Source organism: Chamaea fasciata, unplaced genomic scaffold (assembly GCF_029207755.1).
Source record: "Chamaea fasciata isolate MVZ Bird 193981 ecotype frontalis unplaced genomic scaffold, bChaFas1.0.hap1 SCAF_4, whole genome shotgun sequence".
Taxonomy (NCBI): domain Eukaryota; kingdom Metazoa; phylum Chordata; class Aves; order Passeriformes; family Sylviidae; genus Chamaea; species Chamaea fasciata.
In genome coordinates, this window is record NW_027094089.1 from 72,916,473 (window position 1) to 72,930,367 (window position 13,895).

Consider the following 13,895-nt stretch of genomic DNA (forward strand, 5'->3'; position numbering starts at 1 on the left):
CCGCACCCTGCGCCTGCGCTTCCCGCCACGGCCGGCGTGGGGCGCAGCCCGGGGAGGGGGCGGGACCACACGTCTGACGGACAGCGCGAGAGGGCGTGGCACAAGCAAGTAGGATGCGTCGTCTTTGTGATTGACAGCGCAGAAGGGCGGAGTCGCCGACGGGACAGACCTCGAGAGGGGCGGAGCCTACGTGAGGAGGCGGAGCCACTCGTGTGGGCCACACCCCCTGCTTTGTCCCGCGCCCCGCCTGTAGGGGGCGGCTCTCCCGTCCAAGAGGGGATGTCACACCCTCAGCGAGCGCGGTGACGTCACTGCTGCTCCCTCAGCCCCCCTCAGGCCCTGCTCCCTGCCTGATCTGGTGACATCACACCCACACAGTGATGTCACTGCCACTCCACCAGCCCTGCCAGTGCAGACCCCTGTCTGTGCCTGTTCTCATGATGTCACACCCACACTCAGTGATGTCACTCTTACTCTGTCACTGGATGCCGTGGGCTCAGGGAAGGGCCTGGGCAGCCAATAGACCCTTCTCCAGTGGAACTGACAAATGCTTCCTCTCTCGCCCTAAAGGACCACCGCTGCACCCGCACTGTGAATCAGCCGCACAGTGACACCATCACAGCACAGTTTCTGGTGTTTCAACAAGAAGCTTCTTTTTTATAAAGCCACACTATCCCCACGCACGGCTACAGCAAGAGCTCACACAGCTGCTTCAGCCATCCCTCAGCACTGAGGGCCAGGAGCGTGACCTTCGGAGCCCTGCGGCCGGGGCTGTTCCTGTGAGATGCAGGGCAGGAGCACAGCTTGGGGTGGGGAGCTGATGGCTGTCGGTGTAAGGGGCGTCTGGGGGGCTCTGGGCTCCAAGCCGACAGTTTCCTGCCGTGTCCCCCTTGTCCTGCCCTGGTCCTGCCTCCCTGGCCTCGGCCGCCCGGGCCAGCATGTAGCTGACCTTGCGCTGGTGCGCCAGGGCCTCCTCCTTGTCGTTCACCTGCATGGCCAACAGAAAGGACCATGGTCAGCTCAGGGGTGTAAACCCAGCAAACATGCATGCTCTGGACATTTGAACCAAATACTGACCAGATCTATCAACACCCTCAGGATTTCGTGGGCATTGTCCAGCTCCTCCACCTTCCTGCAGTCTCCATCTGATGAGAGCAGGCTGGACATCTTCTGCCCCAGGTTGTCCTTGTTCCCCTGTAACTTGACACGCTCTAAGGAAAACAGAAGTGCATCAAGTGCAGAATTGCTCAGGAAGGGAAAAACAGCTTTGGAATAGAACAGACACTTGTAAACCTGAATCTGAATGATCTCATCAAAAGGGGCAATGCAAACTGCAGCTTCTCCCACTGCATGGGACACAGCACGTTCCCGCCACGCAGCACTGCTCCTGCTGTCACATAAAGGCTACACAAACCTTACGCACGGGCAAATCGAGTATTCTTCTCATTCCATGGAAAATATACTTTTGATGCTCTAGTTAAACAATAATTCACAGTAATTTGTTAACAGTAAGTAGCCTAAAAAACCCAAAGATTCTCTGACACAGGCCACTTACAAGTTTGTAAGACTTCCAGAAATAATACATTAAATTATGTGCCAAATAACGGAGCCTGAAAGCAATGATGTCATTACAGGGAAAACAGCTACTCAAGGTTATGTTGTAGTGCTACACTCCAGAAGTGCCCAAGGAATCTGGGAGAGACAGCACATTTCTAAGACTGGCAGCTCCTGGCCAACGGTCAAAACAAATACATTGTGCCATTCCTAAAGTCTGCAGTGGTTTTGACCATGATGTAAGTACTTAAATATTTCTCTTTATCCCTTTATTTTTTTGAAAGAATAAAATATTATTAGAATTATTCGTACTTCACAGATTAGAATTCTTCCTCTTTTACACAGGGCTTTGTAACTCTGCGTTAGTGTAAGAACACTAACACTAATATTGATAAATGTGCATAATAAAAGGCTAAAAATGTTTAAGGAAAAACAAAAAAAAATCTATTTAGTTCTCCAGTGAATCACAGAATGGCCTGGGTTAGAACAGACCTTAAAGCTCATCTTGTTCCATACCTTCCACTAGACCAGGCTGCTAAATACCCCATTTGAAGCTAAAAAAAGCTCCAACTATACATTTTTTTTGTATTTCTCCTCCTTCCCCAACTCTTCCATAGAGCTCATTTGAAAAAAACACAAACAGAGAAGTTGCTGGAAGCACTTAAAACAGCCAGATGTCAGCTTTTCTCATTTGCTGTCCATAACCCTCGGTCAGCAGCTGAGCCACCAGTAGACATTTCACACAGGGAGAGCAGCTCCTGCTCCCTCCTCTGCCAGCCAGCCCCCAGACACAGAGACTGCCCAGCTACCAGTGCCTCGCAGACGTCTCCAGTTTGCAAATTTGGTTTCCTTCTTCATGTTTATCACTTCTGCCAGCCTCAGGGCCTGGTCCTTCCTCTGCATTAGTTGCTGCTCAAATGCAATTCTGAAGGCATCTGCCATGATATATGCTTCATCCTTACTCTTCTTCAGATCTTCAATCTGGTTTTAATTCAGGGAAATTTTAAAGCATATTAGCTAATTTGGAAGCAAAAGCAGATTTAAAATTAATATTAAGACACAGACAGCTTGCAAGTAAATATAATCAAGGAAGTAGAAGGAACCAAAGGGTTTTCCTAACATGTAAAGAAACGTATTTTGAAACGTGGATTAAAATCCTTTCTCTTTATTGTCTGCACATATTCACACCCCCAGACACCTACATAATCATCTCTGTGTATTTTTTTATCTCTGCACATGTACAAGAGCTCAAGGAGGGAAATAATATCCCATCACAGCAGGGCCAGGAGAAGGAGCAAGAGATTGGAATCCATATTGGGGATCATAAGGGACAGGTCAGCACCTATTTTCAAAACCAGCTAGTCAACTAGAAGTTCTGCAGCAGGACCACAAGGACGGTTACCACATTTGCAGAGTCAAATACAATTTAGAAAAATTCTAAATCCACACAATTCCACTAAAAAAGAAAAAAATTACGGGCTTGGAATTCACATCATTGATTTAAGTGTGAGGTAAATAGGTATTTTCCAGCAAGATCAGCTTGCTGACCTAGCTGAAATGCAGTGCCAGCAAGGAAGGAAAAGATTCAGTGCCAGTCCACATGCACAGTGTGTACATTCATGGAAGGCATACACTTGGGGTGTGTTCTCTTTTTTCAGATTAAAAAATATGGGGAGAAGGAAAAAGAACGCTTTTTTTTTTTTAACTAGCAAAGCTGAGTAGATTATTACAATTCTCTTCCACCAGCAAAAATTATGGCATTACAAGCATTGCAAAGAAACTTTACATTGTTTCTGAGATGGACTGTGGTTGTGAGACACCTGAGTTTGTGTTAACTGTGGTTAAGTGTTTCTGGCTTTGTTTGAATTGGTGCAGGTGCCTCCTTATCCCCACCCAGCCAGGCCTTGTTACCTCTTGCTTGAGACGAAGAAGTTGTTTCCGAGACAGAGCTGCCACTTTGGCACAGGGACAAGGCTGCCCTCCAGCAGGACTGCAGGTGCAGGCTCCAAGCACTGCCAGCTGAAAACCCAAAACAAACCACAGGTCGGGATCTGCTCACAAATGTGCCAGCAAAAAAATCACCCTGGAACCATATAGGGAGCGCCAGTCACTGGGAGCAGGTGCGGGAGGTAGAGGTGAAGGCTTCTGACTCACAATGAGGGCGGTGTTTTCAGGCAAAACCTGACAGATGGGTGTGCCACACCCAGCAGCCCTCACTGGGATATTACTGTGCACAGTAAAGCATGAGGAAACAGGGTTTAAGTGCTGGGAAGAAGAAAAATAAGCATCATAGCTTGTGAAAAATAGCCTGATGCGTTCTTCTGTCAAATAAAGGGACATGCAGTAAGAAATGAATTTTCTCTGTGTATTTTGAACACAAACATATCTCTGAAGCAGCCACCTGGAAAAACACATAGGCAATACTTACTTCAAGACCTGTAAAATCAGTAATGTCACTTTTGTTCAATGACATGTTCTCCTGAAAAACTTTCTGTTGTTTCACATCTAACGCTGCAAGGAATTCCAAGCACTGCTGGTTCAGGACTACCAAATAAAACAAAGAAAGAGATTACAAAAATCTGCTGCTCTGATTTCTTAATTTCTGAGTTTAAGTACACCTGAATGAAGTAGTTTTATAGTTCAAGCATCAGTTTGGGAACAAGATGAGAGTGTAGAAGTAGTAACTCATATCCCAGTTGCTTCTCCTTCTGTGCTCTCCCAGAAGTAATGACCCACTTAGAGAGAGACCATTTCCTGTATTGCTCTGCCTCAGGACTTAGTGCTCATCTCTTAAAAGTCAGGCAGCCTCTCAATGAGAACAGCACAACACTGGGGAAGTAATGATTTAAGTCAGCTATTTTAAAGCTTTTTGGAAGGCAAAAATAAAGGAAAGGGACTTGAATCCTCTGATCCAGTGGCTGCCCTGGCTGCTTTCCAGTTTAATTTCCAAGCTTCTACATATCCACTAGGATCAGCTGCCAGGGACAAGACACTGATCCCCATAGGAAGCTTCAATCCCAGCTAAATCCTGAATTACCCCTGAAAAACAGTGTATTCAGAGGAATAGCAGTTGCCGGCTTACTTGCATTTTCAGCTTTAAGTGTTTTAACTTCTTCTGTCCTCAGTTTCAATGCATCCTTAAGAGCTGCATTTTCACAATATATCCTGTAGAAGTTAGAAAATGGCTTTATTATACTTTTAAAAAACGTTTTTAAGTGGGTATTCAATAACTTAAAAAATAAACTGTTAAAACACGGTATCTAATCTTTCTGCAAATTAAAATTAGGATTACTTAAAAGATGGAATAAGAAAATCAAAAGTGAAAGGAGATGAGTACTAGATATAAATTTTAAAAAAATCATTCACTTGTAAGTAGACAGTGCCCACAGGTTTAACAAGAGATGAGTTTAAGTGCCACATTTCCATTAGAAATGCAAAGAAATTGGTTATTATGAACCTCTGAAACACTTGCTAGAAATTTCCTACTTCCCTGAAGGAACAAAACTGTTCCTTCATATTAGAGGTGTGACAGCTCTGGTCTGTAAACTTCCTGTAGTCTGAATCTTGTTTTCAAGAACAGCTGTGCCTTCAGGTGTTACAATGTGAGAACACACAATATGCGCTGATAATGCATTTTTTCCTTGAAGTATTTCCCTCTTGAACAGAACAGTAGCAATCTGATGTCCAAAATGTCAAAGCAATACAATTTATTTGGCGCATCTCCACAGCTGTCAGTAAATGCAGCCTAGCCTGAATTATTTCTCAGAAGAAACCAAAGGAAAATGCACATTCTTCTTGTCCTGTTCCCTCAGATGTCAGAAAACTATCAGAAAAATATGACATGTTTTGCAAAGCAGGCTGAACCCCTGGCTGTGAGTTTTCTGAAGCTATGTCTGTACTTTTCATCAGTTTGGAGCTTGTGGCTCCAAACTGCACAGCTACACTTCCAACCTACTCAGTCAGGAAATCCCAAAAGCTTTTCAAGAGGCATCCCTTGACAAATGTATCTACAGAAAAGTTTATAAACTTTGATTCAAAGTTGAAACATATTTTAAATAAAAACATACTCCGAATTGTAAAAACAACAGCAATAATAATAACAAATAATGGCAATAACAACTCCTCTGATGGGTAGACTTCAGAGATACAATTACTACATATAAATGAGTGAGTCTGATGGTCCCATTTCTCAAGGTTTGTTATCTATTATTAGTTTAGTGCCTCTGGCACATTCTTCTTGCCCAACCACACCTGCTGTCCAGTCTGAGTGACTCTTATTTAACAAAGAACCTCTTGATCAGCCTCTCTCTAGCACTGCATTTTACCTGTACTCATGCCCAGACCCACAGTGCAAGACAATAAAGAAATGATTAACCAGGAAATTATATTTCCACATGCATGCATATACCATTATTTTCCCTGCCTCATCTACAGTTAAGGTAAATAAGGATAATCAGTCCCCAGCTGGCTAACGTCATATGGTGAAAAAAAAACCTCAGCCTAGCAGAGCCAGTCTACCAACACCTTAAAAAAAAATCAGGACAATATCTAGAAGTTTTAACTGAAGAATACAAATGTGACCAGTGTGAAAAATCAAAATCTTCCAGAATCTGGAAGGGAATTGGGAAAATACAAAACCCACAAAGAACCTGAGGAAGTTAGTTTGGAATACAAAACAGATGACAGAGAGCACTCAGTGCAATTAAAAAAAATCAAATAAAAACTGCAGTGATACACAGTGTAAGTCAAATACCTGTCATATTTTTCTGTCCAGGTGTCTTCTATGTTTTTAAATCTGTCCTGATCAAATTCAATTTCCCATTGCAAAATATTTATTTCCTGCAGAAACAAAACAAACTTGCAGCAGCTCATTACAGCGTTCCCATCAGAAGGATGCCAGGGATGTTGGGCTTGGCAGAGATCTCAGTGACCAGTGACAACTTGTGACACTGCTAATAATAAATCTGGTACCAGACACCAAAGTTTCTGCAACCAGTAGCCTAAGGACTCCAGTCTCTGTTACAGAACTAATGCTTCCAGAGGCCTCTGGACAAACCACAAAAAAAGAAAAACCTACACTGCTGCATCACCCTGTCCCACTCCTATTATGTGGAACTGAAAAACAGTAGGAAGAACAAAGCAAAAATCTCAGTTTAACAAGGGAGTTCAACACCACCTTCCTCCTCTTTCACACCTTCCCTACTAAAACGGGACACCCATTTCTCAGAGTCCTTGGGAAGCCTCAGCTGAAACACTCAGAAGTTGTGCAGCTCACTCTGAGCAGCTAAAACCCACAACAAACACCAGCTGAAAGTATAGGAAGAACTCTGGCAATTTTCCAATATTATTTGTACACACTATAGCATGAAAAGGTCTAGATCAAAGGAGAGATAAATTAATTTTTCCCTTTCTACTAAAAAGGAACAGGAATTCATTTTACAAAACCCATGGAATTCACATCAGGTATGCACTGATTTAAATAAACAGCCTGATAACCCCTTTTCAATAGCCATGGGCTTTTCTGTGTGAAGGAAACACCCACACTCACCTTCTCTAGAGTCCTCTTTTCTTCCTCAGTTTTCTGAAGCATTGCTTTTGTATGGCTCGTGGCTTTATCAAATATTGCCTGCAAAATTAACAACCAACCAAACCAAAACCCAAAATGCAACTCTATCAAATCCTGTGATTAAATTGAGCTAATATTCAGTTTCACACCTAGAGACGTACACATTCATAGTTAAACAGCAGTGTGCAGAGTTGCAAACACCAGCAACTTGCTTGTGAGCCCCAGAGGGCTCTGATCTCAAGTCTGACTTGCATAACAAACCTAGGTTTCAATCCCATAACCTCTGTTCCTGCAATGCAGCACCATTTAGCTTGAGATCATGTCTTCTTCAGGGCTCGTGCAGGAAATCACATCTTAAAAAACGGGCTTATAACAGACGTAAGCTCTGATCCAGGCCTAACTTACTACAAATACATGACGGTAGCAACTACACAACTAGAAATGGGTTATGTAAGCAGACAAAATCCCAGGAACTGATTTCAGCAGAATTTGTTATGAAAGAGAATAAAAATACTACAAATGGTGAACAAAAGAATGACCTGACATTTAAGGCATACTGTCCTCTAGGGCAACAGATGGAGCAGTCAACTCAAAACACTCATGCTTTGCATCAGGATTCCAAGCACTGGCAAAATCCTCAATATAAGGGACTGGAAAAAGGCCTTAATTTTATGTTTAGTACATAAATCCTCAAGGATCCTCAAAGATAAAATTATGAGAATTGCTACAACAGTAAAGTCCTCTTAAATAACACACTAGTTCTGGTAAATTGTAGAGGCAAGTCTGTAGACACCTGAAGACTCAATGATTTAAATTGCAGCCCTGGGAAGGCCTTAAGGTTTTTGAGGTTTTGATGAGGAGTAGCAGAAGATTTCCTCTATTTACCTTGTTACCACCAAGTACCAAGTGATTTCTGAATAGCTCCTACCATGCTCTGCAGGATCCTTAGGGCTTCATCTTTCCCCTCAATCTGTCTTTGAGATGCTTCAAGCTCAACTTTCAACATTTCAAGTTCCTGAAATAAAACGAAGTAGATACACTGAGTAAAAGCCAAGGTAATCCTGTTAAGATTCAACCGTAAAACCAATGTAAATTTGCCCTCCTCAAAAAATATACCTCTGTTTTACCTGTATGATGTCTTTTCATGGGCTCACCTGGGGTTAAAGAACACAGTGCAGATGGAATGTGGTTTTTTACAGCTGAAGTCAGCTGGCTGCAATGCCAACACCTCAACACACTTAACCACAGTAAAACCAAAATGTACTCTTAAATACCTTTCAAAAGAAATGCAGACTAAAAGTCCAAAGATTGCTTACACTACAGATTTTCAAGTCCCAAAGCTTAATAAAACATAAACATCTACTAGAAAAGTACAACAATACCTTCAATAGTCTCAACATCTTTAAAAATACTTTCTCTGCCTCCTCAAAAACACCCCACAAACAACCACCCCCGCCCTGCCAGAATATTAAGTCCACCTCACACTATGATTTCCTGACATAAAATTTAATGAAGCTTCCAACTCCCACTTTAATTTCAAGAATCTGGGTCCATCCAAGCCTCTCAGCATGCCAAGATCCTCTTGCTACATTGAAAGGAAATGCAGATTTGGAGAGCAGCACCCTGGGTACTGTCACCAACCTCCAGAGCTTCCCGAAGTTGTTGCTTTAGTTCTTCATTTGACACTTCAGTATTAGATTCTGTAGGATTAAAAGAAGATACTAAACGATAAAATATTGTAATATTTGAAGAAAAGAAAAAAGTGAGGATTTTACCCTGAAAACAGGTAACATACAAAGGTGAATTTTCATCTTTGCGTTGTGGGGTTGTTTTCTTGTGGAGCTAACAGATTTAAGAATCAATAGAAACTTCAAACATATTGTTTCACAGTTAAAGAAGTGAAATGGAGGGAAAATGTCTGTTACAGAGACATAAAGTAAAGGCAAACATTTTATAACTTCCTTTACAATAAAGCAAACAAAACTGCCATCTTGATTAGAAAAAAATTAACTTTTTAGGTTTTCTGATTGTAACCTTTCAACATCCACACTCAAAGCAACAGCTAGCACTATTCAGAAGTAGGGGCAATTTTCAAGAGACAGAGATAGCTCAGCTTACTTTGGAAAGGATAATGGGGAACTGTTCAAAGGAGAGAAATAAGCAAGTTCCACATAAATACCTCAGTCAAAATATTAATAATCGACTGGAAAGCAGCTGGACTGCAATGAACAGCACTGCCTACACTTGATAATTTTTACAGCAGCACTGCCTTCACAAAAAAAGGAAGATAAATGCCTATGCAGGTTCTTAAAACAACTTCCTAACCCCTAAAGTAAGCCAATTCATTAATTTCAACTAAATACCAAACAATATTTTGAATATTTAGCTCCAAGCTTTAGGTACTATCTTCAGAAAGACTTTAACTTACTTAAAGCATGAATCCCAGCAGTGCCACCCAGTTTCAAAGACATAAAACTATGTGTACCTACCTACGTAGGTACACCCACCACAGGATGCTCTTTGCTAAATGTCCCTTTCAAATGCAAAATTAAACACTTTAAATCTGGATATTTTACGCTAAGAATGGCCACTGCCTTGACCACTGAGAAGCAATTCTGCCGCTAATATTCTGGAAGGAAGGTGGAGGATCCCAGAAGCCACTGACCCCTTCAGAGATTTTGGCAAGTGGTTTGAATTAAACTTGATGACACTTTGTGAAGCCTCTGAAAGGCTTGCTTTCACTAACAAAAAAATTTCTTATGATGAATAACTAATTTCCAAATTACTCTTACCACAGCTATTCTGTCGTGTGGAACTACAGGCAGGTTTTTTGAGAGATCCATCATAAAAGCTGCTTCGTTTTGGACCAGGAAGAGTTGCAGCATCGCTTTCTTCTGCTACCTTTGCTGACAAAGGGGAATTACAAGTCTTTCCAGATCCCCTCCTAGATCTAATTGAATAGGAATTTTTTAAGTTTTCCCCTTCATAAACACCTCCCGGTCTTCTCCCAAGTCCGTTTCCCAAGTCTCCACATGCCATGTCATCCTCTTCTGCTTCCTCCATCTTCCCCTGGTTTTTTTCGGGTTTTTGGTTGCTTTGGGATTTTTTTCCCTGACTGAGGGCCCCTCACCTACCGGTGAACAGCGCCTCCCGCAAGGCCGGATTTTATCTGGAAAAACAGGAAAGCTCCGTGTTTACAGCAGCAGGGCGAGACCCAAGCGGGAAATGCGAGGCTGCGGGAGCGCGGCCGCTCCGCCGGGGCTACCGGAATCGCCGCTCCCGCCCGCAGTGAGACCCTGGCCCGGGACACCCCCTCGGGGACACCCGGGGGCCCCTCCGGCCCCGCCCGAGCCCCCGACCCACCTGCGCGCCCGCAGCCGGCGGTGCCAGTCCCGCCCCGAGGCGGGAGAGACGGAGTGGCTCCGGGAGCTGCCCGAAGGCTGCTCGGGAGGAGGAGTTTGTTTATTTTTGTTTTTTTTATGAGCGGTCCACATGCAGCCCCGTCCCCAGCACAGCTCGGACCGGCGTGGGGCAGCGTAGGGAACACGACCTGAGGTGACCAGGCGTGGTCACTCCAAATGTTCTCGCGGGCCGGGGCTCTCCTGACACCCCATAAGCACCCTCCATTTGTTTCCTAGGCTAACCTCTGCCCGAGTTGCCACAATGCCTGGGCCTTATTCTCCAAGGAAACACACTATTTTTCACAATTTTGTTTTATAATATCATCAAATTTCTGTTGCAGTATTGCCACAAGTGTCACCAAAATAAAAACCAAAAAAACCCCAATAGCAAATTTGTAAAAGAAAAAAATAAAGCTGTAAATATGTAACAACAACACTCTTCACAACAGAAATTTTCAAGAAACTTGTTTTACTATCCAAACTCATGTATATAAAGGGTTTATAAGCAAGCACTTCTTATAGAATCTTTCACAAGACTTTCTTTCCAAGCAGCTTTTCCCTGAAGAAAGGTTTTCCCTTCCTTGTACAGCCCTGCCCCCCTGGGGCACAGGCTTTAACAGCAAACAGAACAGATCCCTGCCAGTTTTTTATCTGTGACCACGTTTAGCATCACTGCAGGTCTATCCTGACAAGTGATGCATTTCCTGGGTAATCTTGTATGCTTTCCATGACTGGGACAGCGGATGGGGAAGACAGAGAAAAAAGGAAAAATAAAGTTTATTGTTAAACACTCCAGACCAGTGCTCACATAGCTGATGTTTCCTTACACATGAAGGAATCTCCACAACTCTGCGCAATCATTTTCAAATAACTCTCACATAACTTCTTTTCCCTCCAAAGCAAAAAAAAACACCTTAACCTGCACCAAACCCTCTCACTCTGCATTATCCTCACACACCCAAGGCCACAGTGGAGCACAACAGGTTTTAGTCCCACAACTCAGCATCAAACCGTCTCCTTTCTAGGACACTGTTCAATCCTCTGGAAATCAAAAGGACCTCAACTGCCACCTGCTATCAGGATTTTACAGTTTTCTTGCAGGGAATTAATGGTTTAGTTTTAATTGTAAGGTCCAAAGAATTCTCAGTTCTGAATACAACTTCTGCTACCTACGGCAACCACCTAGTTTTTATCCTTTCAGCCACTTGTATCAGTTCTCCTGTTGCCTCTCAGGGTGCTGTTACAAATCCTCACAACCTGGCTACTCTGAACCTTCTTCTACTCCTGAGCCAGTTACAACAAAATTCAAAATGTTCATTTATAATACAAGAATTATGAATATCATTTATTAAACCCTCCCTCCCAAGAAGAGATCCAGTAGTTACTCTTTCACCAAAAGTCAGTTGTTGTCCTTCATCCATTGCTCAATCCATTGCATAATCTGATCCAAATTTCTCTCTAGGTCCTCTGGAGTGTTGCTGGGTAACTGGTGTACAATTTCCTTTTTATATGACAACACAGCTTCCTCATATAGAGTTTGAAAAATTTCACACTGAATGTTGTCCTGCAGCTTCTTCCCTGTGTAGCCCCTAGAGAACAAGAGCACCAAGACAGTCTGAGGCACAGAGAAATGGAGGGGTTTTTTGAGAACCAGTGGTTTATGCCCCAACTGAAGTCCCACACCAGCACTTTATTTGTTATCTGCCCCAGCAACACACCTGCTCTCCAGCCTGTCGTACAGACGGGAATTCTCTGTGCGAAGCACAAACACGATGTGGAACCAGCGCTCGGGGAAGAAGTCGCAGCCATGGTAATCCACAATCACGCCGCCCTCGCTCATCCTGTCCTCCAGCTCATCAATCACCTGCACCAGCAACAGAGGGCAGGCTCACCTGGCACTGCACAGCCAAACACAGCAGGGGTCAGTTTAGGGGCTGGACTCACCCTGTCTTCATCCAAAATGGGGCAATCATACTCCTCATCAAAGCCCTCATACAGCTCTCCTGCAGCAGAGAGAATCCACAGACGTTTGTTGGCTAGCAGAGTAGTTACAATTAACTTACCACAATTAATTTACCTTGTGTTTATCTAAAAAGATTGCAGGCAAAAGGCAGAGCTCAGGGTAGGGAACACTTAGTTTATAAATCCATGTATGGATAAGTTTGTTTTTTATTACTTAGCACCAAGTATGCTGGTACAGACATGCCTGCTGAAGTAAATTCATTTAATACACAGAATCACAGAATGGGTTGCGTTGGAGGCACTTCCCAGCCCCTCCCCACCCTCCCAGCCAGGAGTTGCTTCCCAATAACCCATTTAACCCTGCCCTCAGGCACTGGAAAGCCATTCCCTGTGTTCTGTCCCTCCATCCCTTGTCCCGAGTCCCTCTCCATCTCTCCCAGAGCCCCTTTGGGCCCTGGAGGGGGCTCTGAGGTCTCCCAGAGCCTGTCTCCCAGACAGGCGTGCAGGGGCTCCCAGTGCATGAGACACCAGCAGCAGAGTCACACTGAGCAGCATGTCCCCCTGCTCAGGGGACTGCTGTGACACAGCACCTTCCTTGGCCAAGTCCCCCACGTTGACGTATCTCAGTCCTGCTCTGGAAGCCAGCTCCTTTCCCAGCGTGGTTTTCCCAACTCCCGGCGTGCCTGTAGACCAAACCCACAGCAAAACGTAAGGGGACAGCTTGCAGGTCCCCTCAAACATCCCTCGCCAGGTGACTTGCAACCTTTTGATAGCCCACACTGGAGAGTTCATGGGATGAAAAAAGAAGGCAAAAAGCTGCATGACAAAGAGAAACAGGCGAAGGGAGTGAAACAGGGAAGGGAAACAGGGAGAGAACTCTGACTGTGTCAAGGAATGTAACTCACACCGTGAGGGTTCGAAGAGAAGTCTCCATTTGAAAACCCTCAGGAAATATGGAGGAGCCCCACGTTCTCATGAAGAGCTGCAAAATCACCCCCGGCTGGGGCCCCACGCCTCAGATTAGCCAGGCTGCTGCCTCACAACCGAAACCACCCCAAACTCTGATGGGCCCCCGGCCCCAGACCCCAAATCCCCCCGGGCTGGGACGCCACGCCACGCCACGAATCACCCCGAATCGAGCTGGGCCAGGGCTGGGACCCCAGGCCCGCAATGAGCCCAGGCCTGGACCCCACACCCCACAGCATCCCAGGATGCGATGGGGCCGTGCCCCGCTCCGCTGCTGCCCCGCAGCCGCCGCGGTGCCCACCGGTGATCAGCACGTTCGGCCGCCTCATGGCCGCCGCCCGTCGCCTTGGAGACACGTGCGCGGGGGCCTCCGCCGCCGCCGCGCGCGCCGATGGCGTCACCGCGCTGCCCGGCGCGGCGAGGACAGCTAAGAGCCGGCGGAGAGG

General features: G+C 44.8%; 2 protein-coding genes across 3 annotated transcripts; both read right to left on the bottom strand.

The window, feature by feature from the left end:
* Positions 1-637: 637 nt before the first annotated feature.
* Positions 638-10,538, bottom strand: CCDC125 (coiled-coil domain containing 125). Of its 2 annotated transcripts, none has more exons than XM_066181969.1 (12): positions 10,484-10,538; positions 9,913-10,289; positions 8,762-8,820; positions 8,049-8,135; positions 7,103-7,180; positions 6,308-6,393; positions 4,637-4,719; positions 3,983-4,098; positions 3,466-3,573; positions 2,364-2,535; positions 1,078-1,211; positions 638-988 (listed from the first exon to the last, which is right to left on the bottom strand). In XM_066181969.1, the coding sequence occupies exons 2-12, from the start codon at positions 10,181-10,183 to the stop codon at positions 713-715; spliced, it is 1,470 nt and encodes a 489-aa protein (XP_066038066.1). In that variant the 5' UTR covers positions 10,184-10,289; positions 10,484-10,538; the 3' UTR covers positions 638-712. The 2 variants fall into 2 exon arrangements, with proteins under 2 accessions (XP_066038066.1, XP_066038068.1); XM_066181971.1 differs by having other exon boundaries at positions 10,255-10,289; positions 10,484-10,531.
* Positions 10,539-11,280: 742 nt separating this feature from the next.
* On the bottom strand, positions 11,281-13,819 carry AK6 (adenylate kinase 6). The gene is made up of 5 exons (XM_066182434.1): positions 13,751-13,819; positions 13,074-13,166; positions 12,466-12,524; positions 12,240-12,385; positions 11,281-12,110 (listed from the first exon to the last, which is right to left on the bottom strand). Exons 1-5 carry the CDS (start codon positions 13,776-13,778, stop codon positions 11,921-11,923), a joined length of 516 nt encoding a protein of 171 aa, XP_066038531.1. The 5' UTR covers positions 13,779-13,819; the 3' UTR covers positions 11,281-11,920.
* Positions 13,820-13,895: the final 76 nt, after the last annotated feature.